Source organism: Pezoporus wallicus, unplaced genomic scaffold (assembly GCF_028554395.1).
Source record: "Pezoporus wallicus isolate ANWC-B61680 ecotype Strahan unplaced genomic scaffold, APGP_CSIRO_Pwel_v1 contig_6658, whole genome shotgun sequence".
Lineage (NCBI taxonomy): Eukaryota > Metazoa > Chordata > Aves > Psittaciformes > Psittacidae > Pezoporus > Pezoporus wallicus.
Window position 1 is genome coordinate 5,325,959 of NW_026642312.1, and position 27,351 is coordinate 5,353,309.

General features: G+C 37.9%; 1 protein-coding gene across 2 annotated transcripts; it reads right to left on the reverse strand.

Annotated features, from left to right (window-relative positions):
• Positions 1–1,733: 1,733 nt before the first annotated feature.
• Positions 1,734–27,342, reverse strand: MTRR (5-methyltetrahydrofolate-homocysteine methyltransferase reductase). 2 transcript variants are annotated; one of them, XM_057428826.1, is made up of 16 exons: positions 27,293–27,342; positions 26,221–26,349; positions 23,580–23,768; positions 20,941–21,094; positions 19,179–19,296; positions 17,688–18,060; positions 15,290–15,412; positions 13,780–13,933; positions 11,986–12,074; positions 10,199–10,379; positions 8,366–8,408; positions 7,645–7,831; positions 5,627–5,745; positions 3,950–4,042; positions 3,682–3,864; positions 1,734–2,188 (listed from the first exon to the last, which is right to left on the reverse strand). In XM_057428826.1, exons 3-16 carry the CDS (start codon positions 23,721–23,723, stop codon positions 2,044–2,046), a joined length of 2,106 nt encoding a protein of 701 aa, XP_057284809.1. In that variant the 5' UTR covers positions 23,724–23,768; positions 26,221–26,349; positions 27,293–27,342; the 3' UTR covers positions 1,734–2,043. The 2 variants fall into 2 exon arrangements, with proteins under 2 accessions (XP_057284809.1, XP_057284811.1); XM_057428828.1 differs by lacking the exons at positions 3,950–4,042; positions 27,293–27,342 and having other exon boundaries at positions 26,221–26,546.
• Between the last annotated feature and the right edge of the window lie 9 nt (positions 27,343–27,351).

Consider the following 27,351-nt stretch of genomic DNA (forward strand, 5'->3'; position numbering starts at 1 on the left):
ATGACTGCAAAGAACAAGCATAAATTCAATCTTTTTTTTTTCATTGAATATATTGGAATAGTAACAAGAAGACACTTCCTCCAGAAGGAATAGGCTGCTCCATGGATATTTTTGTTGGGCAAGGAAGAGAAAAATCCTTTTGTCCCACATATCTGAAGCTAACAACTAACAGCGGATGTAGCCGATAGGAACAACAAAAAATACACCTTGTCAAAAAAACCAAGCAAACAAAGCCCCACAACCTGATTTCAGCATGTTGCTGTGTATAAGCCAAACAGAACCTGGGCTTCAGAGACCTCTGGGCTGGAATCTGCTTAAGGGCACAGGAGGTACTGCCACGTCTGATGCTGTCTGCTGAGACACCCAGCATGACTGGCACAGATAGAGGGAGCGGTTTGGGAAAAAAGGCATTATAACCCACCATAGTGGGTTAAGACATGGTGGCTTAAGACGTGGTTGCAGCAGCTGATGTGTTAATCACCAGCCATACAGCTACACTGAAAGTAGCTGGAGAGTAAAAAGGATGTCACACGAGTGAGAAATTGTTTATGACTTCCACTGAATTTCTGTTTATCCCTATGCACATGGGCAGTCAGGGCAGAGGGAGCAGGCACAACACCTCTACTTCAAAATCTGTGTGTGACTTCACCTGTAGAAAAATATACATGGCCTCATCTTCAGTTACGGTGGATGCACTAAATACCAGGTAATGAAGCGAGAAACAACCCAAACAAAGCACGAAACCAAACAAAAAAACAACAAACAAACAAACAGATACACACCAAGTTTTTGGCAAATGTGGGCTTGGGATTTTATTTAAAACTGCATTCTTTGAGGGCAAGGACATTCCCCAGTATACACATTTACACCTGAATTGGGAGTGATCCCAGATCCAACCAGTTGTCCCTCACTCCAGCTGACCAGGCTAAAGATCTGGTGGGAAATATATACATACATTCATGGAATCATAGACTATTTGGGTGGAAGTGACCTTCAAGATCATCTATTTCCAACCCCCCTGCCACAGTCAGGGACACCTTCCACTAGACCAGGTTGCTTCAAGGCCTCTTGAACCTGGCCTTGAACACTTCCAGGGATGGGACAGCCACAGCTTCCTTGGGCAACTTTTCCAGAGCCTCACTACCCTCATAGTAAAGTGGATTCCAACAACGAGCACATACACTGCCCATCCCACCAGTAGCTGGGCTTAGACACACAGTCCACCCAGTAGCTGTCCCTGAATCCCTGCTCTCCCCAGTTGCCTCATGCACACACACATGTGCAAACAGGCCTCAGCTGACCTCCAGACTCCATTTCTAGTTCCAAAGTAAAACTGGAATGCAGTTAGGCCAAAACCAGTGGCCTTGGGCTTAATTACCAAAAAAACCCATGCCATCAGCAACACACTACATGTTCCCCAGGAGCAATCGAAAATAGGATGAGTTGATGTGTGAAACTGGTTCAATAAGCACAGCACACAACTTGACTCTGCCCTGTTCCCTTGAGGTAAAAAGCAAAGTTTATCAGCCAAGGGTGTTTTTTGGTGTTTTTTTGTGTGTGTTTTGTTTGTTTTAAAGTCTTTTCCTATTCTATTCGCAAAGTTGAGCAGAAAACGGTTTACAGAGGCAGTCCTGGCAAGTCTGTAATGAATTTGATGATGCAGAGATCAGTGTGTAATGTATTTACTCTGTAGCTTATTTATGCATACATTATAGGAAAAAAAAGCAATGATAAAATGTAAACATACAATTATATTTGTACAAGTGCAGAAGTGTTTACTTTCTGCATTAAACTGACATTAAAATGAGAGAATCAAGGCACTGAGACAATCCATGATGCAACATTGTTAAAAACCACCATACAATTCCAAAGGCAGCCTGGTTTCCTGTCATTTAAAACACGTTTATCTTCCTGCTTGAAAGGTCAATGGAGAAAATGAAGATTTGGGCCACTACAGACAGCACTTTTGACAATAGCTTTTAATCAAAAGCATGGGTGAAACAAAATCTTCAGTTTTACAAAAGCATAGGAAATGCTAAATATTTAGCTCCATACATCCTGCAAATATCGTTTTGCTTCTCGAAGAGTGGCCAGGAATTTCATTGCTTCCAATTTGTCAGCCTCCATTTCCATGCTTAAAATGTCCACTACAGCATCACTTACACCATCAGCCATGTGCTTCTTATCTCTGAAAGAAAAAAAGGATATATACTAGGAAAATGCATAATAGTGTATTTTTGGTTTTATCAGTAGCTTCAGAGGTGAGGCAAGATAATACTGGGAAAGAGGCATTAAAAAATCCAAACCAAAAATATAGCTTGCATATAGCACAGCAAAACTCTCACTGAGTTCTCACACAGCTGAGCACTGACAGCAACAAGGGTTTCTCTCAATCAAACATTACAAAGTTTTCAGCATATTGTAATTTGTAAGAAAAAATCCCTTGGAACCCTACTTGAATTGTCACAGAATAACTTTTCTTTTAGGGAGAACTTGACCTGCTGAAGTATTTTTTATTATTATATCACCATACAGTTCTAATATAACAAAACAAAAAACCCCAAACTCCTTATTAATAATGGTATTTTTAATACACATTGCTCAAATTTATTCCTGCAGAAGAATCTAACACTGGGTTTCATAATCAAACATTTTGATAATTTATCAACAAACTTCCTAAAAATTTCAAACCTTCAGGTAAGCTAGCAGCCACAAATAAAACTTCCAAATTAATTCTATTACTGAGATTTAGCATTCTGGCCCACCCAAGCCTGGAAGACTGCTGCTATCTCACAGCTGTGCAGTTCAGTCACATGTACTCAAATTTTCATATCTCATTTTCTCAAGAGAAATCTATTAGCTTGAAACCTCCTATTATTAAGAAATCAAAAAGAAATAATAAGTGACTAAAGCAAACCATAGATTGGTGTGATTACAAGCTACACTTTCAAGACAGTATTGAAAAAAGTGGGCATAGTTATAAAATTCTAGCATTCCAGGGAGGCACTTTCAGTATCATGTCCCGGGTTCAGCAGTAGCAGTCATTTTTCTCCTTCTTAGTAGCTGGTGCAGTGCTGTGGTTTTGACTTTCAGCCTGGGAACAGCGCTGATAACACCAATGTTTTTAGTTCTAGCTAAGTCATGTTTAGTCTGACCAAGGACTTTGTGAGTCTCATGCTCTTGCCAGGGAGGAGGGGAAGCCGGGAGGAAGCAGAGACAGGACACCTGACTCAAACTAACCAAAGAGGTATCCCATACAACAGCACGTCATGCCCACTATATAAGCTGGGGGCAGTTACCCAGAAGGGGTGATCACTGCTCGGTCAGGTTAGGTCTCGGTCAGCGGGTGGTGAGCGGTTGTATTCCCTTCCCTTGTTATTTCCCTTATTATTATTATTGGTGGTAGCAGTAGTGGTTTGTGTTATACCTTAGTTACTGGACTGTTCTTATCTCAACCTGTGGGAGTTACATTCTTTTGATTCTCCTCCCCATCCCTACGGGAGCGAGGGGAGGAAGGGGGGGGAGTGAGCGAGTGGCTGCATGGTTCAGGGTTGCCAACTGGGTTTAAACCACAACACATGTTGGTCCTTTTTTTCAGACACCACTAAGTCTTTGTAAAGCCTCAAAGTTCTGCCAACTCTGTTCTATTTCTGAGACAGTCCATCTCCACTCTATACTTACCCACATACATAGAAGTAACCTCTCTCTTTCAGCAGGACTCTGGCAACTTCCTTAGCATGAAGCCTAATGACATCTTGCACATATTTAGGTGGGGCTACTTCTGCAGTTGAAGAAGAATCTCTTGAGAAACAAACCTTAAGATGATTTAACGTGCCATTTTCCAGAAAACATCTGAGCTCATCTCTGAAAGGCAATAGCAACTATTAGTAACAGCTCAGAGATAAGCATTCCTCATGAATACAAAATGAATGCTAAATAGTGAACTTGCTTGAACAAATAGTCTCGGTTCTGATGCCGACAACCGAAAAACAGCCATGTCTCTCCAAATTCCCAGTCCATATGTTCCTCTCTGAGCTTTTGCCTAAACAGACCAAAAGAAAAAAAAAATAAAATCCAATCCTGTTTTATCAAGTGCAGAATCCAAAACATCTACAACCTAATTCTCATGTAAAGTAGTGCTTTAATAAACTTCTGAATTGGCAGAAATGTGAAATGACTTAAAGTAAATCACAGTCAAACCCTTCTTACTTACTTGATTTTCTTGACTACTCACTTTTGGCACAGCTCAAAATCAATCAGCTTCAAAGGGGGTCTTTTTTTGCCAGTTTCATAATGGAATACTCAAGACTGACACTTCCAAGCGCCTCACAAAACAATCCTGACTGCTGAATAAGGAGATCACTACCCTTTATCTTTCACTGGAAAGGGAAAACTCAGCACAAAGCAGTTTTAGCATGCTTTCCATTTAGCTGTAGAAACCTGCTAGACTTAGAATAACAATCTATTTACTACCACATCATCAGAAGAGTTATTGCATTTTCTTGAAATAATGCTGAAGGTATTACTTTAGAGGGGTTTTAGCTGCAACTTTCTAGTTACATTTTGAGAGAGACATTTCATTTCTCATTGATCAAATGCTTATGAAATGCTATGAATCCTTTAAAATAAAATGCAAAATACTTCTGAGAGGAAAAGGTATATTTGGCAGCTAAAGTTAAGGAGTAAGGACATAATGATTGTACATAATGATTTGGTCAAAGTGGAAGCATGGAGTCAGAAACACTGTGTCCGAATTTTCTCTCAGCTAAAATGATTTAAAATTAATTGCTGCAGGATTCAAGAAACTTCATTATCTTGCTAGAACTAATGAGTCACATAGGAATCGTACGTGTTGGTTACCTACAAAACTTGCAACCATTCCCACTCAAATATTCCTCTCCCTGTTCTTCATTTCCTCCAAATGAACATATTTTTACATATTCTTGTTGATGTGGTATCTATCAATTTTTAAATAAGCATCTCCTTGCCTTGCAAAATTTCACTACTGAAATTGGAGGAAGGAAAAAAAGGGATCTACCTTCCCTTGAATACAAAATCCACAAAACCCAAGACCACTGCCCATTTGAGGGTTCATGTGCCAAGCTCCTCATCTTAAAACATCAATATATATAAACACAGAAATAAGGGAATATGGGAGAAACCTTAACATTCATCATGCCAAGGCTTTTAATACAGATGTCACTTCTGAATGAAATGGATTTTGAATACCAAACTTAATCCACAGTTTTAATCAACACTGTTTCTATAAGTACCAACATCTTACAGGACTTCCACTAGTAACACACAGATAACAGATTTAATTTCTTATAACCATTTCTGCAATCCACCCAATTCCTCATATATCTACTATGGATATCACATACTGTCAGATGAAAATGTAAGCTCTACTCATTTGAAAAACAAAAATACACAAACACTGCTTGTTTAAAATTAGAAAGACAATTTATAAACAGAAAGAAAGAAAAAAAGAAAGAAAAAGGAAAGAAGGAGAGAGGGAGGGTAGGCGGGAGGGAGGGAGGAAAGGAAGGAAGAAGGAAGAAAAAGAAAAGGCTTTACTGTCTTCAACATAAGAAGGCTGCTTTCCAGATAACAACTGTGTACATACCTATGCTGTAGGAAACCAATAAATGGTGAAATTCCTGTTCCTGGACCAACCATCATGAGTGGGACAGATGGGTCTGCCGGTAAGTGGAAAGCATTGTTTGGACGAGCAAAAATAGATATCTAAAATGAAATTAGATAAAATACAACTGAAGAACATTCTTAAGAAGTGAAAATACCATGAAATTTTTAGAACCTTGAGGACATTTACATAGTGTATGTGTTGACACAACATTCCAAAACCCAAGCTTCAAAGTTTACCTTTAATGCCACGCAGACATTTAGAATAAAATTTCAGATGAGTTCATGGAAAAAATCCACATCATATTTACAAACCTATTAATCCATCTGGAGGAAAACTAGGGAAAACCACACAAACATAAGTTTCTGGTTATGAAAATTTTGGGGAATAATGTTACAGAATTCATGGAAAGTTTGGTGTTGGTACTGAAAGGGAAATAAAGCTAGTTTATTGCTATTATAAGCAACTCAATCTTTTTTTACACTGTGGACATCTAAAAATATTCCAGTGGAGGTGAGAATTTGCTTACAGCAAATTGAAGCCTACTGATACTGAGCTTGTCTTCTTAATTTCCGTAAGTTTTACATGATCTCCAAAAATGCATATGGGTGAGAGGAGGCAGATAACTGCTCAAAGATCTTGGAAAATGGTTTTTATCACTCCATTGAAAAGCACTTAATTCCAATCTTCAGCTATGTCTGAAAGGAAATCTAAACATAATTTTCATAGGAGCTCCATAACTACTCTCTGAGGCATGGTTAACAATGTACAGAAAATGAGAGATGACTAGTTTTAATTTTTTAAAAGATGATCCAAGTCTCTGGTTTCATGATGATTAAAAATAATGGTATAATTATTGCCTGTGGGGGCAATATTTGTATTTATGTTATATTTACTCCTCCAAAACACACTTAAGTTCGGAGGCTATTTTCCCTATTAATGATTCCAAACTGATCATTCCTTTAAAAAATACTGCAAAGGGTAAACACATTTATACTGCAGATAATTCTGAAATTTATTTGCTCATTTTGTAATAATCCTTTTTAACTCCACCTCTTTGTTGTGTTTGATCATTAATATACTGTAAATTAACTAATATTTTAAATAAAGAGCAGATGTGAATGCTGGAATAAGATATATGATACACACATTAATGAGTCTATCTTATAACTTAGCTTTAAAAAAAGGAAGATAACTTGCATGGGTTTTCCTTAAATTTTGTGAGACCTGCACCTTGAGTTATTGGCACAGTTTTCTTGTAACCAAACACTATGCTAGTTTTCATTATTCTTAATCAAATATAAATTAGACTGGCAGTTTTTTTTGTGCTATTAATTATGGAGTAGAATTCCAAATTTTTAATAATTAGCTTACACCTAATAACTTTGAGCCTGATTATTTAGACAGATTCTCTGCCGCAAAAAGAATGGGGGGGGAGGGGGGAAGTACCTTCTCCTAATAATACCCATTATGTCAAACAATCTTTGATGCATATCAGAAATACTACATACAACTCTATCCTGTGTCATATTCAATAACTTGGCCTTTGCAAACTGTGTGAGACCTGACAAAAAATGAGTTTTACAGTTTCTTTCCTATTATCTGCCACCCTTTCCTGGAAGTGACCAAGTACCTCTCTTCTACAACACTAATAGTCATAACCATTTACTTGCACAGTAGTAGTTTAGTCCACGAGAATATTCTCCATGACTCACTTAGGACTACAATGGGGTGGAAAACAACCCTAGTCTTTCAGCAGTGGGAAATTTCACAATTCAGGTATCCATAGATAAAGTAAAATATAAGTTTAGCAACTTAGCAATTAAGACCTAGACATATTACAGAGGGAAGGGTGAACTTACAAGTAGGATAGAACTGCAAAATGAAGATATATACTGCCAAAACATCTGCATTACACCAGAGCAGTGAACAAAATAACTGCAGTTGTTTCAAAAATGCATAAATTTAATGGTTAAGGAGTTTAGATCTAATATCCATACCTTTTTAGTTGAACAGCTTCCTCCATTTGTATCCACAGTGCTTCTGTTGGCATGCAGCTGAGCGGCAACTAACTCCGCAAGCCACCCTGTACATACTCCTCTCCGTGAGACTGGTCGAGTGGGACAGGCAGCGAACTCCACAATACTAAATACAAAACTCAGTTTCCCTGGCTGATACAAGTTTGAACTGGAAAGACAAAAGTATTAATAAAAAAAATTTAAAAAAACACCAAAAAAACCACCCAAACACAGAAAAACCCCAAACCACAAACAAAATAACCCCTCAAGCCAAACTCCACAACAACAAACAACCCTGAGAGATAGCTGTACAACCTTACAGCAGGTCAAACCACAGCAGTCCAAACCACATTAACTGAATCAAGATTCTCAGTATTCAGTGTGATATTTATCTATAGTTAGAAAAAGTCTTAATATTGGACTCAGATGCCAGTACCTACAGAAGAGAATCAAATTCCTACCAGATTCACATGTGTGTGAGCTTGTTCTTAAAAACACCAACAAAGTCTTGCCAGACATTCAAAAACAATGTTGTCTGAAATAGTCAAACACCGTGGGATTTTTTGCAACAGGTATACAATCACTTTATCATCAGGTTTTAGCCTTCATTTCTCTCTTTCTTCTTTATAACATGCACACACATATCCGAGTAAAAAAAGCATACCTAAATTATCAAGGAGATACAACTTGAATATTTAATTACCTTGAGGCTGAATAGGATCTGGCTTGTAATTTAGGAAGATGTTCTGAAAAATTTAAAAAAAGCAGCATCACTTATTACTTGATTCTCCCAAATGCAAATATCATATAATAAGTGTTTACAGTGCAACACAATATAAGCACACTATAATTTAACTGTAATTTTACTCTATTAACATTCAGTGTTTGTGGTTCAGAAATAAGCTATTAAGACCTGAACTCTATTTTGAATGGTTTTTAAACTTCATGGAACATGTTAGAAAGCCTATAAAAATGAGGCCGCAATAGTTAATTAATGCGGTTCTTGGTCAATTAAAAACAACTGTAAGGTGCACAGAAGAGATGCCAGGAACTGGTGGATACAGTGAAGCTTGAAATTTAATTCTGCCCACTTTTCATCTATGAGCTCAAAAGCTATCAGAATAGGAACTGCTTCATTGAAAGTTTCCTATATAGAATGTTCTAGAAACAGACGTGCCAGTTCAATTTTAAACCACTGTGAGTACATAAGCAAATTTTTGAAATCACAGCTGAAAACCCAACAGAGACAGGATTTTATTTGACACTTTTTCAATGAGATGTCCACTCTATATATCACACACCACATTTTTATCCACGTACACACACAGCAAAGGTCAAACTCACAGATGCCTTCAAAGGAATGACTTGCATGCAGACTGCAAATGGCTGAGGATAAGGGTATATTGAAAGGAGACATATATCACTAAGTGAACAGTGTGGTGGGGACAGTAAGTGAGCAATACCAGAAAAAAACTGGCATAGCAAACGCCAGAAAACACAGTGGAGTAACAGGGGAACCTACAGTTTAACTGCTTTTTAGTTGGTTTTGTACATGTACCAACCCTTTAGAGATGTTCTAACCAGTACATGGACACCCTGACATATTTTAAAGATGCTCTGCTACATAACATAGTTGCAAATCAGAGTGAAGAAAAGCTAGTTCAGTGAAATTACTTAAAGAGGACTTTAAGACCATTCAGCACATTACTTCCCTGGGGGAACACATTTCAAGAACTTGGAATATTTCCTTTTGTTCAGTTCAGTTGCTACAGCACATTCCATACCACCTCTGGAAAGCAAAGTTGTTTTGCTTTCACTGTGAAGATTCATGTGTTCGTATAAAGTGGAGCAGAGCTTGTATGTATGTATTTTTTAATCCCCACAGTGTACTAAGGAGAGATTTAGGGTAGGTGTGGAGAAGGTGACCGTAAGAAATAAAAAGCCTTTTTTTTTTTTGTTTCATTTAATGCAACATGTCAAGAAATTCTGTTTTTTTTTTTCATCTGGAAAATAACTGTCATTATATTTAGATGTATTTGAGATGGTTACAGTTTGAATCTCATTCCTTCAATATTTTATATGAGGAATGCAATGAGTGTGTTGAACATTACATAAATACCAACACACTAGGAAAAGGTTTCTGTTTTAACAGGTAAAAGTGCAAGAAAAGAATATGTAGGCAGGGACATCGGGAGTTGTAGAAACATTTCTTTTTAATTGTAAGCAGTTGATGAACTGTTTCTTAAAGACCCTAGTCCTGCAAACACCTTATGCTTATTTTTTCTGTACAGGAGCAATCCAGAGTCAATTGAAGCATAGGTATGCACCCAACTGTTTCCAGAATGAAGGCCAAAGACTAAAAAGAGAAAAACAAGAGCTTTGCTCCCCAACAGCAGTTTTAGTTTAATCACTATGAATACTATAATATTTCTAAAGCAGTTAACTGAACAGTTATTCCACTTTCTTGGAAAATTGAACATTTAGTCAGATATATTTTCAGAAACTGAATCTAATTAAATCTAAATTGTTCACTTACCAATTAACACGTTAAGCGAAGGCTTGCAGCTTGGAAAAGCATGTAGTAAATCCAGCAAACAAACACTGGGATCTCTAATAAAGCGTGTGTAATCAGAGGCTCCTTGTCTGCTGCAAAGCTCTTGAAGCCTCCGTTTTTCTCCCACATCACTCGTACATTCTACAAGAGCTCGCAAAAACGCCTGGGGGGAAGAAAATGAGAGTAAAGGGTAAAAATACTTGTGCATTTGGGAAAATGGTAACAAACTGGGAGAAAGTTGGGATGTCTGGGAACAGGAAACAGTCACCTGACAGCTTAGTGGATAACACAATTTATTTCCCAATGCACACTTTCACCTACTATGAAAAATTTACAGGCTAGCAGGTCAGAAAAATCTTACTTAACCCGAGCAGGGAAGAGACAAATAAACAGTCACAACCCATTCCCTGAAAAAAAAACCCCAAATTTATGAAAGGCCCTCTTATTTATGTATTTGCACTTTAGTTACGTAAACAGCTCCATAATACAAATAAACTCAAGGCAAAACACCACTTGCTAAGTTACAGAAGCCAGGACAGGAATAAAAAAAAAGTCTTAGGAAAGGTATTACTGTAAATAAAGCATGGTATTTAATGAGTCATGTAAATATTGCTGTGGTGTTTTATTCCATATTTTATGCCCACATAATGGTATTGCAAGCTTTTCTTAAGTGAAAATTAAATTGAGCATTGCAAGACAAAGTAAAAATCAGATATAAAGTGTTACAGGTTTTTTTTCCAAAAGCAAGGTGGAAATAAACACAGTGCATAAAAGAAGAGTGATCCAAAACACCAAGTGCAATCAGATAACGTATTCTACACAAAAGAATGCTTGGAAAGTAATTTGAGTATACTCAAACATTGAGCTTTCAGACAACAGTTTTGAGTACAAAGTTACATAAAGCAGATTGAACAAGTAATAAAACAGATTGTTATAAAAACTAGCCTGGGTTATATTCCCCAGCCAGCACTCTTTACCTATTCTTATTATCAAGACAAATTTTCAAAAATTGTTAAATGCAGTTTTAAAAAGGTTGAAACAATTGGAAGATTCTCTTCTCTTCTGCTGCAAAATCCACTAAATTGAGTGAAAAGGTTCTTCCAAAAACTGATTTTCCCCAGAGACCAAACCAACACAACTGTTTAGCTTTATCCTTCATCCAAAGTTATCTTTACAATGTGTTTTGACAGTATCAGAAATACACACGCATTTCCACTTACAAGCTTCTATTTTTTTGTAGGCACAGAATGAAAAAAAAAATAACAGTCACACATCGTGAGAACAAATATTATACAAGCAAAAATATTTCTTCAAATTCTGCCAGGCTACTGAAATGCTAAAGAAAAGCTTTATAATAATTTAAAAGGCATTATGGTTTGTTTGCATAGAGCAACGTGCATTTTCAGCAACAAAACTTGACAGATACAGCTCCCTCTGATTAGAAAGAATGATTTCTCTAAAACGCTTATGGGGCCAGCCTCAGTCAGCCCTTCAGTTATCTGACACCAAGCATCTAATACTCTTCTGTTTATGTTATGAATCAAGATACTGAAGAACAGGAATAGAGATTTCAGTATCTCCTAGTTTGCCAGATAAAGTACCAGAAGTGAAATTTCTCAGAATGAAGTACAAACAGTAGCATACAAACTGACAATCCTTATTCACCAAGAAACCTGGTAACTGCACATGAAGCAAGTACAGAGCTGTAAAAGCTCACACAGCATAGAATTACTAAGGATTTATCTTTAAGAAAACAAATACACAAACACCTTTTTGGGAGTTGCCCTTATTTCCAAACACCAGGTTAGAATGAATTTCAGAGTGCTTCTTTCAGGGATGTGCTGTGGACGAGCTGCTCCTAGTTCAGTGGGAGAAAAACAAAATGTGCATCTATTAACATCCAAAAATGGCATCACAGAGTTCTTGTTCCTTCAAGAAACACAAGAGAGCTAAACTGCATTCAATTCTGTAGGTTTATGCCCCAGCCAGTTAGTGAAAATTATAAACTAAACAGCAAGACAGTTTACCAATGAAGTATCAATAATAATTTTCCAATGAAAAGTCAAAACTTACTGGGAAAGGGGAAAACAAAAGGAGGAGTACAATACATCACTGTTAGATAAATTTCACTGCTAAACCACTCAAGGCTTTCTTACTACTTTCCACCTTGAGGAAATTCAGAGGAAGGCTTACTAGAAAGGAACATCCACATTTTTTCCCCTCCATCAATAAGCACTCCTGAAAATTGGAACATGCTGAGGTTTTTGAATGACCTAACCAAAGGTGTATGCAGCCAGTTCCATGATGGAGCTTCTGAGGGTTCCAAGAACCCCAGCAGACCCAAGGGATTTCTGTACAAGCAAATAATCTGTCCTGTACCCTGAACAGGTTCTATTTCTGAGAAGGAGGTACACTGACATCCCATCTATCCCTGCATGGAATCAGCTAGGGTGCAGCTTGGTTTATCAGCCTCATGCCATGTCATGCTAAAGTGGCTATTCTAAATTAATCCCAAAACCAATCTAAGACCATTTATGTGACAAAACACCTTTAATTAATAAGCTCTGCAGGTTTGAAATTGCTGGCATTTCTCTTTACAATGTTTCTCAGATTTGACATCCAGCTACTGATTCTTACTGTGTTTTTTCCATGCTCAAGAGCCCTTTAATACTACAGAATTTTCACTCCAGGAATATACGTGTATAACTTGCTAAATTATCTCTTTGAATCAGCATTACTTGACTGTACCCTTGCTACAAAGAACAAATTTTACTTTCAGAAGAAGACTGGCATAAATATAATGCAGAAAAGAAGCATCCACTTTCACATTTATATAAACTTCTTTTCCTTGAACATGCAAATAGCATGTTACAAGAAGTACTTAATCCTCTTCCTATGATGCTCTTCAAATTCAAATCCAATATTTGAACAACAGACTTTGTACCAGACTGCAAATAATTTCTGTTTTGTCCTCTCAGCTAATCTCATCTACTTCATCAAAGAACTGACAGACTGAACAAAGAGATGTTGTGAACAAAACTCAGTGGAATTCCTGGTAAATCTTGAAGATATAGCTGTCACAGCCTGCAGTTCAGGCTCTTCTCCCAGGTTTTTCAGTTCTTCACATTCAGTAAACCCACAGCCATAATAGTTTGTAGTAACTATTACAAATTCTTCAGAATCCTAATGCAGTTAAGAGACAAATCTCAAAAGGAAAGCAACACTGGAACATTGCTAGGAGTTGTGAAACTACATTATAGAGATGAATTCTCTGGTACAGAATGGCAAAAGTAATTAAGTTACAGTAACTTAATGAGTCTCCGCTCACCAGCAAAGCTCCAGGGGAATTAATTTCTGTTTGATCCTAAACCATTTAACTTCATAACTGCAGCACATGGAAGTCAGTGCATCCTCTCTTTTTTAACACATCTCTGTGACTTCCAACATGCCTGCCTGAAGTGACCGCTGTGTCCCAATACTAAAGATAAAACCATTCAAAACTATGTATAATAACTATGACTAACACAGGAGTATCTGTTCATGACCAGTGCATCACACCATACCTTTCTTTTTAGTGCCCTGCTTAACCTTTACACAAACGAAGTACTCTCCTTTTTCAGAAAGTTCCAAGATGCGAAGAAGTTCTTCTACCTCACTGACATTATTGGGACACATCACACAGAAGGCATCTCCTGGTTGGTAGTCAAAGACTGTATCCTGTTTTAAAATATAAGATAACTTCTATTAAGCTGTATCACAAACCAATACCAATAGCATTCCCATTCCTAACAACAATCTTCTCACTATTGCAGTCACATAAAGTCACACGTCCTTTGTACAAGCCCTTGCAGCACATGCTGGAGCACAAATACGCATGTTTTCTTTTCAGGTTTAAACTTACTAAATAGAAAAATCTTTCCTTATTTGGTTTAAATATTTAGACACTCTTCAATAAGAACTGCTGGGCAGGCTAAACAGAAGGAAAATAAATATGTATTAAGAGGATGTGTTATATAATCAGCCTAGTTTGCAGGTTCTTGTGTGCAACTGCTGAAAGCCTAGTCAAACTTCTGCCATTACAGGAGCATACAGAATTGCAATTGAGTCATTATATTTCTCTTATGCACCAGAAAAAGTTTCCTGCATGCACAGACTGTTGAGAATGCTAGGGAAAAAAAGACCCAAAATATTCAAATTTTCAGTGGGTGCTGATGACAGGATACATGTATACACACAAATAAATGCAAAACCCCATGTAATCTCAGAGACTCAGCTGTTCAAAACTCAATAGACTCTACTTATTACTGGGATTTAAAGATGACCTATGGATACTGACACAGATGAGGCCGAGTCCAATAAAAGTTACTGCCAAAATCACAAAATCCCAAAGGCATTATTCTCCAAATTTGGAAAAAATCGCTCAAAGGCAACATATTCTCCTTTTAAAAGATTTCTTGTAAAGTAATATTGAGCATTCTCTGCCTTTCATCTTCAAACCAGTATACAAAATACTATCTTACCTGAATAACCTAAACCAGATTTTACACTTAAGGTAACAGAGATTGACAGTTTGACTAGTATGTTAACAAGTCAGAGCAAATGAATGCCAGAGGCAGAAGCAGTGCTCAAGAGCTCTTATCACTTGATCATATTAATCAAATTATTACCTACCACAAGGAACAGTCACAATTTCCTACACAGTTCCTGAATATTCCCTGAATTCTATATTTATGAAAGATTATTAATTTTCAATATTCCCTGCCTGACATTCTTCCCTGTAAATTCTCTTCAAAAAGGTACTTCAGTCAACACAATATCCATAGACCAACAAAGAAATTAACTTGACATTTTATTTCTGTTTTGACTTCCGCATAGTCATACCTTTCAGTGAATAAATCAAGCTTTGCATTTGCAAAATGGATCAGCTTAAGATGACATCCTGTTGTATAAGGAATTAGGGGTTTTAACTTTTCAGCAGTCTAGTAAATATATTTCCCCCAGCTATTATACATAACACACATGCTTTTCACCCTTTATTTTTACCCACTAAAGAAAAAGCCATCACAAACTTACTGCAATATCAAGTTCTAAGAGTAATGCTGTTTTTACTGCATCTTCTCTAGTGAGCTGGACTGCTTCTGTAACTGGCACATCAAAGACTGTTCCCTCTGAAATCAGTGAGGACAAATGTGGATTCTGAAAAAAAGGACATGAAAACTTACACTAAAAATGAAATAGCTGAATTACATCTTATTATGACATACAGGAATTACTGTTGCCACTTTTTTTTTTGTCACAATCTTAAAAAACAATTCAGAACAATAAGGAAAAACATGAATATTCCACATACATACTGTGTTTTGCTCTACCTCTCTAAAATTCATATCCAAGAAGTAACAGGTGTATATTCAATTATAAAATGTCAGTAGGCTTGAAAAGTGTAATGGGCCTAAACTACTATAAAATGCAGCTTGCTGTTCCTTTTTCAAGAGTTGCTTTGAAAACAGCCAAATTAGAGAATGACATTTATGTTAAAATGCAGAGAACTCCCACCTACTTAAAGGATTAGTAGGTGTACAGAACAGACCAAAGGAGTAAGAACAGAATTTATTTAAAAATATCATTGCAGATGTACAGTTTAAGACTTCAGGGAGTACATGGGGCTATTATTATAGACAATTTATAAAAGGATTTTCTAAAACTGCAGTTAAGTTTAGAGGTAATCAGCAAACCACACTATGAAACAGCGTCATGTTATGCCGCATTTCTACACAGGTGAAAATGTGCCCAAATGATTACAGATGGGCATCAAGAATAACCCCAGACCACCTCTGTCAAAGGCTGTCATCTGAAGATTAGACTACAGTCCTCATTTCTCCATCACTATTGTCAGCAAACTTCATCTGAGTTACAGACAAAAATGAAGAGGTAGAAGAGATACCAAATGTCCACAACAATACCCTCATATGGAAAGGAATTATTCTACCAATATGAGAGTATTTGTTAATTTGAAGGTTTCTTATTAACAAAAAAAGAAGGCAGGAAAATAACTTGAGACCAACAGCTGGAAGTTTTATTCTTTAAAAATTTGACATGGTGAATAGCAGCTTGGGCCATATCAAGTTATTGTGCATCAGCTGGACTGTGATTAACTGTCCACATTCATGTTCCCTCCAAGTCAAGTTCAAGGCACAATGAGAGAAAGATTTAAGCTAAATTGTATTAGCTTACACTTGCCATAAAGGCTTAAGATGCAGACCCCTACTGCTTGGCTATTAACAAGCAGTAGGTTGTTAATTCAATCCTGAGACTCAACTGCCCAGGACATAGACCATATAAGCTACTAAAGAGACCGTGTAAACAGTCTTCTTTAAATAGCCGGGTATCTCTGTTTTGGGGGTTTTTCAAGCCAATTTCAGATGTACTTGGCAAAAAATACCCCCAGTTTTTGCAATGTGGCATACTGGAAAAGGACATGAACTGTTGTCATGGTTCAAACTCAGCTGGCAAACCAGAACTATGCAGACCCTCGCTCACTCCCCCCCCCTTCCTCCCTGCACTCCCAGAGGGATGGGGAGGAAAATCTAAAGAATGTAACTCCCACGGGTTAAGATAAGAACAGTCCAGTAAGGAAGGTATAACACAAACCACTGCTGCTACCATCAATAATAATAATGATAAGGGAAAAAACAAGGGAAGAGAATACAACCACTCACCACCCCCAACTGATACCCAACCCGAGCCCAGCAGTGATCTAGCCCTCTGGGGGAACTGCCCCCAGTGTATATACTGGGCATGACGTGCTGTGGTATGGAATACTCCTTTGGCTAGTTTAGGTCAGGTGTCCTGTCTCTGCTTCCTCCCAGGCAGAGCATGAGACTCAGAAAGTCCTTGGTCAGACTAAACATGACTTAGCTAGAACTAAAAACATTGGTGTCATCAGTGCTGTTCCCATGCTGAAAGTCAAAACCACAGCACTGCACCAGCTACTCAGAAAGAGGAAAATGACTGCTACTGCTGAACCCACGACAACTGTGTCATACTTGTAAAATCGTACTTGACCCTACATGGCACCTACTTGTTTAACAAGGTCTAGCCAGCTATGTCAAAAACGGTGCGAAAGGAAAACAAACCTCCATTTGATTCTTTCCAACACTGAAGACAACCATCCAGTTTCATACTGGAAATTTGGACTATAATCTTTAACCTGTACACTGAATTACAGGTTAGTGGATTCAGCTTTTTCAATATGCTGCTTGAAAGCAATATTTATTTTTTTTTCTCTATTTATGAAGAAGTTAAGGCACTAATATTAGAACCTGATCACTTGCAATTCAAAAACCTCCTGTGTTCAGGGATGTATCTCCTTTATATAGGAATCCACTTGTTCTTTTGAGCCATATGTAGTAGTATACACACTCATGCTCTTACCAGAGCTGGAGGCTTCCCTCATTCAAAACCAAGTCCTTACCTCACCATGGGTGTCCTGAAACTGCACTTCTATATATTCTGGTGGCAAGGCAGGAATATTAAGAGCAGACTCAGAGATAGGAGGGACAGAATGAACAAGTGAAGCTTCAGTGTCTCTATTTGAATCCACAAGCCTTATGTCAACCAGTTTCTGTGAAAAAACATCAGAACTCTTCACTCCTTCATCTTCTAGCTTTAAGTTCTGTACTTCGGAGCTTAAGTTTAGTTCATGCACAACATGTGGGGCTGCAGAGAGAGAGTTCGAAACAGCATCAACAGCACTGTTCATGCCTTCTCTTTCTTTTTGCAATAGGAATACTTCCTTGAGAGCATGCCAAAGTCCATCAATCCAAGGATCAACCACTAATTCCAAACTGGGAAGGAAGGAAGAAAAAAAAAAAAAAGGAGAAAGGAATGGATGAATTATTGTGATTTACTGGAATGTTAATTTACAAGTAATGAAAATAACACAAAACCTAAAACCACAATTTTCAATTTTTAATATATCTCTGCAGCAGTTATCAAGATGACATTTTTATTAAAAGCCTGTTTTTATTTAGTTGTTACAACTGTCTGAATTTATGGAGTCTAAAGTGTGTAACAGCCTTGATGTTCTAGTTTTTCATTTTTATTTTCTTATGCTGAACTTTATGACAGGAAGTTAAAGGGATGGTAGCGAAATATGCAACTTTTCATTGTGCGACAGCAACATCAAAAGCTTACACTAATGGTCTATTTATAGTAGTTCAGAACGCAACATGTAAGTTTTATGGTTGTGGCAATGTTTGTGTTCAACTGTCTTGCAACATCATGCGCAGATCTGATATAATCTCCAGTTCAAAATAAATAAGCCAAGACTGCAGCCTACTGGCCAGAAAGAGCAACAGAACTGGAAGGGAGGTCTTTTCTCATATAACTCCTCTACACCAATAAACTCCCTACCCCCTTTTTTCATAATTCCTCTACAGTGATCAAAAATCAAACAAACAAGCCCCATCCCACCAAAAAAGAAAGAAAAAAAGGGGGGGGGGGGGGAATGTTTTATGGAAGAGACAGAGAAATTAAATAAATGCTGTAGGGTTTGCCTAAAGTAGCTCTACTTCAAGATGCGAGCTTGGATTACAGTCTGATGTGTATATAGAAAGACATCCCGCTACCAGTACCACACATTCTGGGAACTGCATTTATTTGCTTCAGTAAACAGACTACATTTTTAAATCCCTCTACTTATTCTGAATTACCTAATTTCTAGAACTGCTAAATACCCTCTGTTTTTCCAGGGAGTACACCTGTTCACCCACACTTTAAAAACTGAGTTTTATTTAATGGCAATTGAGATTGAAAATACATATTGTGTTCAGACAGGACTTGTTCCTATGAGGTGCTGAATTTTCAGGTTCAGCTGATTTCAAAGAGTTCAGAACATTTAGCCAAATTCACATGTACTTATTGCATCTTGATGAAATAAAATCCAAACTCATTCAGTTCTTACCCTACACAATCATCTGCTAATCCTGTGTCGTAGAAGTGCTGGGCTCCAAGTTCTTGAAGTCGTCGGTCTACTGTCTTTCCACCATTACAGAAGAATGTATACTCTGAATCTCCCAGACCTAGCAAATTCAAGGAAAGAGAAATCATGTCAATCAGCCAGCCACCCAGGCTACATAGGCAAAAGAACTGAAGAAATACTGGAAAAATATTGGAAAAATATTTGCAAAATATTGGAACCTGAAAAAAATATCGGAACCTGAAAAAAATATCAAATATATAACTGATTTAAAACAGTATGAAATAAGAAATGTAGAAAAAGGGACTCTGGTCCAACATCCTCCTCCCCAGAAATCAGAGATTTCTTTTTAGATCTCATTTTCACTGCACTAGCTTTTCTGCCCTTTAACAATCATGAAGACGTTCTGTTAGAAGAAGATGTTCTTTGTTATGAATTAAACAGTCTGTGTATCAGGAGGTATGTTCATGGAGGACCACTGACTCACCCTAAAAGTGATCAACCACACATACCTCATCCTTAACAGATGCTTATCTAACAATCCCAAAGACCACTGGTAGTCCTCACAAAGTCTGTAAGTAATTCAGAACAGCACTCTTTCACTATCCTATCACAATTTTTCACAGCCTGAACCTTTCTTGTATGCAGTTTCAAACCACTAGATCCTTATTATTCCCACCCAACAATGGATGATTCTTTTCTTCTTTATAACAGCCTTTTTTTTTTTCATTAAAAAATACTTCTGTTCCCTCTCAAGTACAGTACTTACAGCAAACATGTCATGGGATAAGATGAAATGGACACCATGAATGTATTTTAAGACTGGTTAACTTTTTAGACTAAAATCACAAAACATGTTGCAAGTTAGACCCTATAATATATGTTACAACAAAAATTAGTATTAATACAATGCTCATCTTCGTATATGCATGGGTATATATGCATTCAGTCAGCAATGAAAAATCTTATAATTTCAAAAACTGTAACATGTAACATAACAACCTCTCAAAATGTTACATGACTAGAATGCGTATATTTCAGACTTCCACATTATATATCCACTAGAAATTTCCTTCTACTGGGTAATTCCCTTGCTAGAAACCGAGAAGTTTTCTCACTTCAACCTATCTTGTCAAGCAAAAATAACCTAGGTTCAAATGGAAGTTTCTTAAAATACAACCTGAAAGCAACAAACTGAAGTTACCATCAACTCATGATATATCAGATGTATTTTGTCAAATCTGTATTTTGCACATTAGTCTAACCTTCCTAGGTAATAGTACATTCCTCCTATTGACAAGTATGACAACATTTTTTAAATATATTGCAAATTTAAAGGGATGGGATGATTGTAAAATGTTATTTTTAAGGACATTTTATAATTCCTTTCCCTGTGTATAGAAAAATGCCCTATTATTAGCAAAATCAAGTAAACCCATCTAGTCCATAGACACTTGACATGAAATCAAACAATTCTAGATAGCTTGAGTCATGTTGTTTATACAAAGAAAATGAAACTATAAAAAATGAAACTGATAGCTTACATTCAGATAATTTCTGTGATGCTTTTTCTTTATTGCTCATAGAGAACATTACACACACAAAAAAAACAACCCTGTTCATATTATAAAAATAAATGTTTTATCAGCATTTAAAAAAACCCAAACAATCTATTCACAAGTAAAGAAATACAAAAATTATTCACTGACAGACAAGTGCTGCAATAACACACAAAGTACCAGATCACCTAGCAATCCATACTGGAGATGTGAGAAATGATCAGGTGGCAATGTCGTGTCTTGAATTTTCTTTACAAGCTTGCGGGCGGTGTCTGGTGGGTCTCCAGTACCAGTAGTGGAAATAACAATAACTACTGGATCCTTTTCTGTTTCCAGGTTATACTACAAGTAATAGAACAAGTAAGTTACAAGGTGACATTTGATACCTATTTGCAGCCTTAGATATTACCTGTCACACTTTCTTTGCCCAAAGGTACGCAGAAAAATGTTTAATCTCAACTGTATTAAACCACAGAAAGTCTTTCATGTAATTTTGGGGATACACTTTATAATTTCAGTGGTGTTTTCAAGACAAGATTGGGTAAAACCCTGAGGAATTTACTCTGACCTCAGCTGACCCTGCTGTGAGATGACCTCATGAAGTCCCTTCCAACCTGAATTAACCTATGATCCCACACACAAACTCCAAAGGGCAGCATTTTGAGCAGGCTAGTACACATGCAAAGAATATTTCACAACTGCACTCAGGCAGCTTAAATACATAATTCCTAGAGTATTTGCTTTGTCAAGTGGAAAAAATATTTTTCTACATACAGTCACAATCACATAGTGAGCCATAATCGCAATAAATTCACACAAATAGTGGGGGTGTGGCCATACAAACTGAGGGGATAATTTCCAAATTCCATCAGGGATCATTTGGTTCTCTCTGATAACTTCCATATTACATCTGTCCTGGCCATAAGAAAACCAAACCAAAACAAAACCAAAAGAAAACCCACGAACTACGCTTTGGGTGAACTAAAGTAGCTCTGAACAGAGCTACTTTGTTTAGACTGTGTTCTACAGTCTAATTCATTTTGGCCCTACTCCTCTGACCCAAATTCTTTTCTCTCCCCTTTGCTAATACCAAACTTCCACATTTCCCAAAGTTTTACGGGAGCTTCTCCCACTATATCAGGTCAAGAACTGCCTATACTTGGGATTGTGTGACAGTTCCGTAAATTCAGGCCTTATGGAATCCTTTATTATTTCTCAAGTAAAAATCATTCTGTTTCTTTGATTATTCCATCTTTCAACGGATAACAGGCTGCAGCACTGAGCACTGTGCTAGCATGCTGGCTGTCAGGTCACCCATACAGCATGCTCTTTCACAGCACCTCTGCAGGCTATGGGTTTTAAATCAACAGCTAGTGACCTATGTGAAACACAGCTCCACAGAATTACAGACACCTTGTTTGGGAGTGACCTCTGGATGTCACCTAGTCCCACCCCATGCTCCAGTGGGACTAACTGCCAAAACTGCATTATGTCAGCTGTGACTGACTGAATTCCAAAAACCTCTAAAGGCAGAGATTTTACTTTACTGGCAGCCTTTTCCAACCAGAAATTCTCCACTCCTGTGAAATATGAGTTTATCAGGCTGCGCTCACTGGATTTTGTATCCTGTTATACAGTCTTCTGCTGCCAAGAAGAATTTGGCTCAAGCAGGCTGCTATTAGGTCACTCCTTATCCTCCTTTTTTGCCATAATAAGTAACCTAGGCTCTTTTTACTGCTCCCTGTAGGTTTCAGTTTAAACTTTCTCCCAGTATTCCAAGTTTAAAAGTCCTGTTATGAGAAAATACAAATACAGACTACAAGAGATACTATGTTTCATTTCAAGCAGAAGTCAAATGCAGAAGAAACGAAATGGAAGAACATAAGGAGAAACTTCACCTTCCCTACTGGGTGCATAAGTCTCTTCCTAACACTTCGCTCCATACTTAGTAAACATTAATTCAAAAGCAGATGTCCAGCTACCTACCATGCAGTGCACACCCAAGAAAGCAACTTGCTAAAAGGAAACTTAGTTTTATAAGCTTCTCACACTTTCAAGTGCATGAAAAAAACAGGTGTTATTTTCTGCTCCTACAAAATACCAGACTATCAAGTTTTGTTTGGTTGTTTTGGGGTTTTTCTTTTAAATGTTTTTGTTTGAGGACATATACTTGAAAGTACTTTGTGAAGGAAATTACAGTCCATATTGCTTTAGCTACAAGAGAGATGCTAACAGTTTTCAGATCCTTATCCTTGGAAAATAGCAAATAATAAAAAGTCACATCCTTGCTTCAGCCAAGCTTTTAATTTTTTTCTAGAATATAACTTGAATGTATCCAGTGTGAGGTGGAGTGAGTGCATATGCTAATTAACTCAAGAAGACCCTAAAAAAGTTCAGGGTCCTGCTGGAGGTCAGTTAACAGAACACACGACGACCTCAATGCAACACAAAAACAAGAGGGTGAAAAAAGGGGCATTTCTATGAACAGGAGAGCTGACCAGTAAAATACAGAATTTGTTTGCATACATAAATAGTTTTCAAGAACTCACTGTGCTGTTACTGAATGAGAGATCAAAGATATATCCATTTACTGTTCTAATAACAGAAATCACAATAAAGATGTACCTTTGGCAGAACGATATTAAATGTCTGTGAGTATTGGTCCAAATTAGTGATTCATAAGAAACTAAAAATTTAAAAACTGGATGGTATTTGAGGTGGGTGTATGTGATCAGCCTTCATGATTATCAAAACCCACCACTCGAGCACATGAAGAAAAATGCAGCTCTTAAATACCTTTCTTTCAAAACAGCATGGAGTATCTCACCTTGTCCATTTCACTCATACAGTGCATATCAGCTTCAAATCCATGGGCACCTGCCTGCTGCCATATTTCCTCAGCTATGGCTTTTGCCTGCCCCTTTTGTGTTGCATAGAGGAGCAAAAACCTCCTTTTTAAACCACAGCACATTTCCCAAAACAGAGTTGGTTTGGTTTTGTTTTTCTTTTAAAGACACTGCAGGAGAAAAAAAAGAAGGGGAAAAAGTTAATTTATTACATGCAGAACAGCAAGATTTTGCTTTGCTTATTAAATTAAAAAGACATACTTTGAAGGATAGCAGTATCTGTGTTTAACTTGGAAATGAGGCATCTGCTCTGAAGAGGCACCATTTCTCATAACCAAGCTTTGCAGGCCAGGTTGCAAAGGACTCTGTACTGCCTCAATGTTGCAGTCATATTACAACATCCCTCTACCAAGAATCTAGCTTGTAAACAATATAACAGAGAAACTAGTTTCATGAAAATATATACTACTTTTATTATGTAAGTTACATTTCCACTTCAAAATCCGTGATTGCTTTAGTTACCTTTCTGATACGTATTTGAAAACAAAACAACATACAGACCTGCTGAAATCAAACTACACTGCCTGAGAAAAAAAATTAAAATTCTCAGGTTCTTCCTTTCTTAAATCAGTGTTTTTTGCCTGAATGTGTTTATATTTCACTGCCCACAATGTCGACACCTTACAATACAAACATGGGTTTTCGTTTCATATTTCAAAAAGGAGCTTCTTCTATAAGTGGAACTACAGCATTGACTGCTTGGGCTTTTCTCTCCTAAAAATAAGAAAACATCTTAGAGAAATCCGCTGTAGGGTACAATGCCACTCCTTCACAGCTTTATTTCATGATTTTGACACAGACAGAACATAACAGATCAAGGAGAACTTCAAGAAGCAGTGAATGAAGAGACACGCAGAACGTCTCTCATGCATATATTACAAACTAATCTTCTATTTTGTTGCTGCTAGAGAGCTGCAGTAGAACTCAAACCCCTAGAATTCCGACTAAGTAATTTTCAGTTCCAAACTTGAGATTTTTTTTCATGCATCCAGGCCCAGTTTGCTGTACTCCACCTACTGCTCCCACAAAGATTCAACTACAAAAAGCTTTCAGTGTCCAAATCACACCCAGTGATTTATGGAAACCTGTGGCAAAGTGATTTGAGGTATATATTTTTCTTGTTTCTTTCAAGGGAAAACAGGTGTGGTGAAACTAAGTGATACGTTCTTAAGAGTACAGTGCCTGCACCATACATGAATTCCGTGAAAGATGTGATTAACACAAAAAGGTAAGGCTTTCATTGTATTTTGTTCTAGTACATTTTCCATTATAGTTTTCACTCTAAATTGATTACCTAAAAATATTAACAACCTTAACAGTTGTTTTAAGTAAATTCATTTAAATAACCAGCTTCTTGCATATATATATATATGCACAGACAATGCATATGCTAAAACAATCCACAACCTTTTTCACTCTCCTTTTCCAAAAGAAATACAAAGAAATTTGATGACACACAAATTATGGTGATTCATATAAAATAATTTAAATACCCTCACATCCCTGTAGTAATACAGATTTATCCTAGTCATATGCTGTGTTTTCACTTCAATTGTTCTCTTGTCAGTAGGTGGCATTGCCTAACTATAGATGGAGAAAAGCAAAAGATGAAGTGGCCTGTCATTACTACATTATTTCTTACACCTCAGAAAGGGAGGAAGACAATCAATTTTCTACAGGGACCAAACCACAGCGCAAAAGCCTTCTATACACAAAAAGCTGAGGGGCAAGCTGCCAACATTACTGCAAGGGGATTACCAACAGACTTCAAACAAGAGTCAGCTTGGGAAAACATGTAACAGAAGCATGAGAATTTGCAATGGTAGGGGGAGAGGTGAGAGAGCAACAAAAAGAACAACAGTCATGATGTGGTCTGACACGGCTAGATGTTGCCCTGATAGTGCTATGACTTCTGCGTAGGCCAGGCAGAGCATTCCCTCACATAAGACACTGTGAGCTGCTTCCACTCCAGCTAGTACAGTAACAATAAATGGTGTAAAAACCAACTACCCACATCTTGGGTGCATGATGTGAACTTGTGGGGAGCTTTCTCATTGGTGTGGAGCCTAGCTGGTTGCATAGAGACACAAAAATTAGAGCAACCACACCTCCCACAGAAGGTGTGTGTAAACAAGAGAACCCACACGGCCAGAAGAGGGGGTCATGCTTGAGATGTGCTCCTCCTGAGAGAGGAGACTGCGTGTATGTAACAGTGAGGGGGCAGGCCGCAATTAGAAAAATCCTTAGAATTAGATAAAGAAGGGTGTTTAAATATTTGTAGGCATTTCTTAACATTAAGTGCCTAGTATCATATCTGTTCCACTGTTGTTATTGATCTTGAATATATAGTTCAATCAACTGATTAAACAGCAGTTAAATTCACTTCCTGGCAGTTAATTACATCACCAATAGATCAATAAACCGCTTTGATCCTGATATGATCTAAACTACACAAGTTGGGGAGTTTCTGTTAGAGCATCTTCTGTCATCAACCAGAAAAGCTTCATGCACAAACTGATCAAGTGATGCCTGCTAGAAGAAAGGAAAATTAGTCATGCCTACCTGCAGATGATTACAACTGAAAAGGAGGAGCACACTTGCACTCAGACGAATGTACTGCCCACATTGCTCTTGCTTTGCTCCACTCTTCAAAGATGATATGCCACTTCCATTTATGTGACAGAAGTTCAACTGAAATAAAGAGGGGTGAAAATGGTAATTCCCAACTATCAAGCTTTCTAGAGAATCTCTCTAGCTTCAAAAGTATTACCACATCAGTGGCCTTTAACACGGTGATGTGTTGGCACTTGCATGTCAAAGAAACCCAAACCAATGTTTAGGCTATGGAAACAACCCAGGATTTGCTGGCTCAAACCAAGGCTTAACACGAAACTAAAGATGAAATTCCAGATGATAGCTTGTCTGATCCAGTACTCAGAAGTCAGAAAACTGAAAGTCTGCAAAAGATTAGCAGGGATTCCATCAGCTCCATAAGTCAATACAATGTACGAGCAAACAAGCCACACAGTTTCACTGAACCAGATGTGCTGGCCCTAGCAATTACACAGCTGTACTGTAAAACTCAACTACCTACTCCATGTACCTGATCTGCCAAAAAATGTCAAATTGCATGGCCACAGAGTAAAAACACAAAAAACTTCTCCACTAGCTTCACATACTTCTGTATGGCTTCAAACCGGGTTGTGGGACCACACTTTGAAAGCCATGAAGCTATTCCCTTATCGTTTTATTAAGTTAGTGACTTGCTCAGTATCACTTTCACTCTACAACCAAGACAAACATAAAAACCCCACAAGACCTTCCACATAACCCGCATGTGAAACCCTCCGCGGCCCAGGGCTGACCTTCCACCCAGAAAAATTTGGGTGTACCAACCCTCTACGCAGGCGGAAAGCTGTCTCTGAAGGACAGCGATTTTCGTGAGTTAAAAGCCAGCTGCACACCGCCGGCGGCAGCAGCAGCAACAGCCTCCCCAGAGAGCAGGTGCCTCCATCCCTCTTGGGACGGGCCAAGTGTGGCGGTGCACCCCGCCTGCCTCCCGGCGGCCCCCCACACTGCCCACCCGGCGGCCCCCCACACTGCCCGCCCGCCAGCCCGCGGGGAACGGGAGAACTTGCACTGAAGGGCGCGCTTGCGATCCACACGTACACAGGCACAAATCCGACTCCGCAG

Coding starts and splice junctions, on each gene's coding strand:
- MTRR (XM_057428826.1), bottom strand. CDS start 23,723: ATGTGCTGTGGTTTAAAAAGGAGGTTTTTGCTCCTCTATGCAACACAA. Junction 12,075..13,779: donor GCAGGGCACTAAAAAGAAAG/GTATGGTGTGAT, acceptor CCACTGAACTAG/GAGCAGCTCGTCCACAGCAC. Junction 8,409..10,198: donor TTCGCTTAACGTGTTAATTG/GTAAGTGAACAA, acceptor TAAATTTTTCAG/AACATCTTCCTAAATTACAA.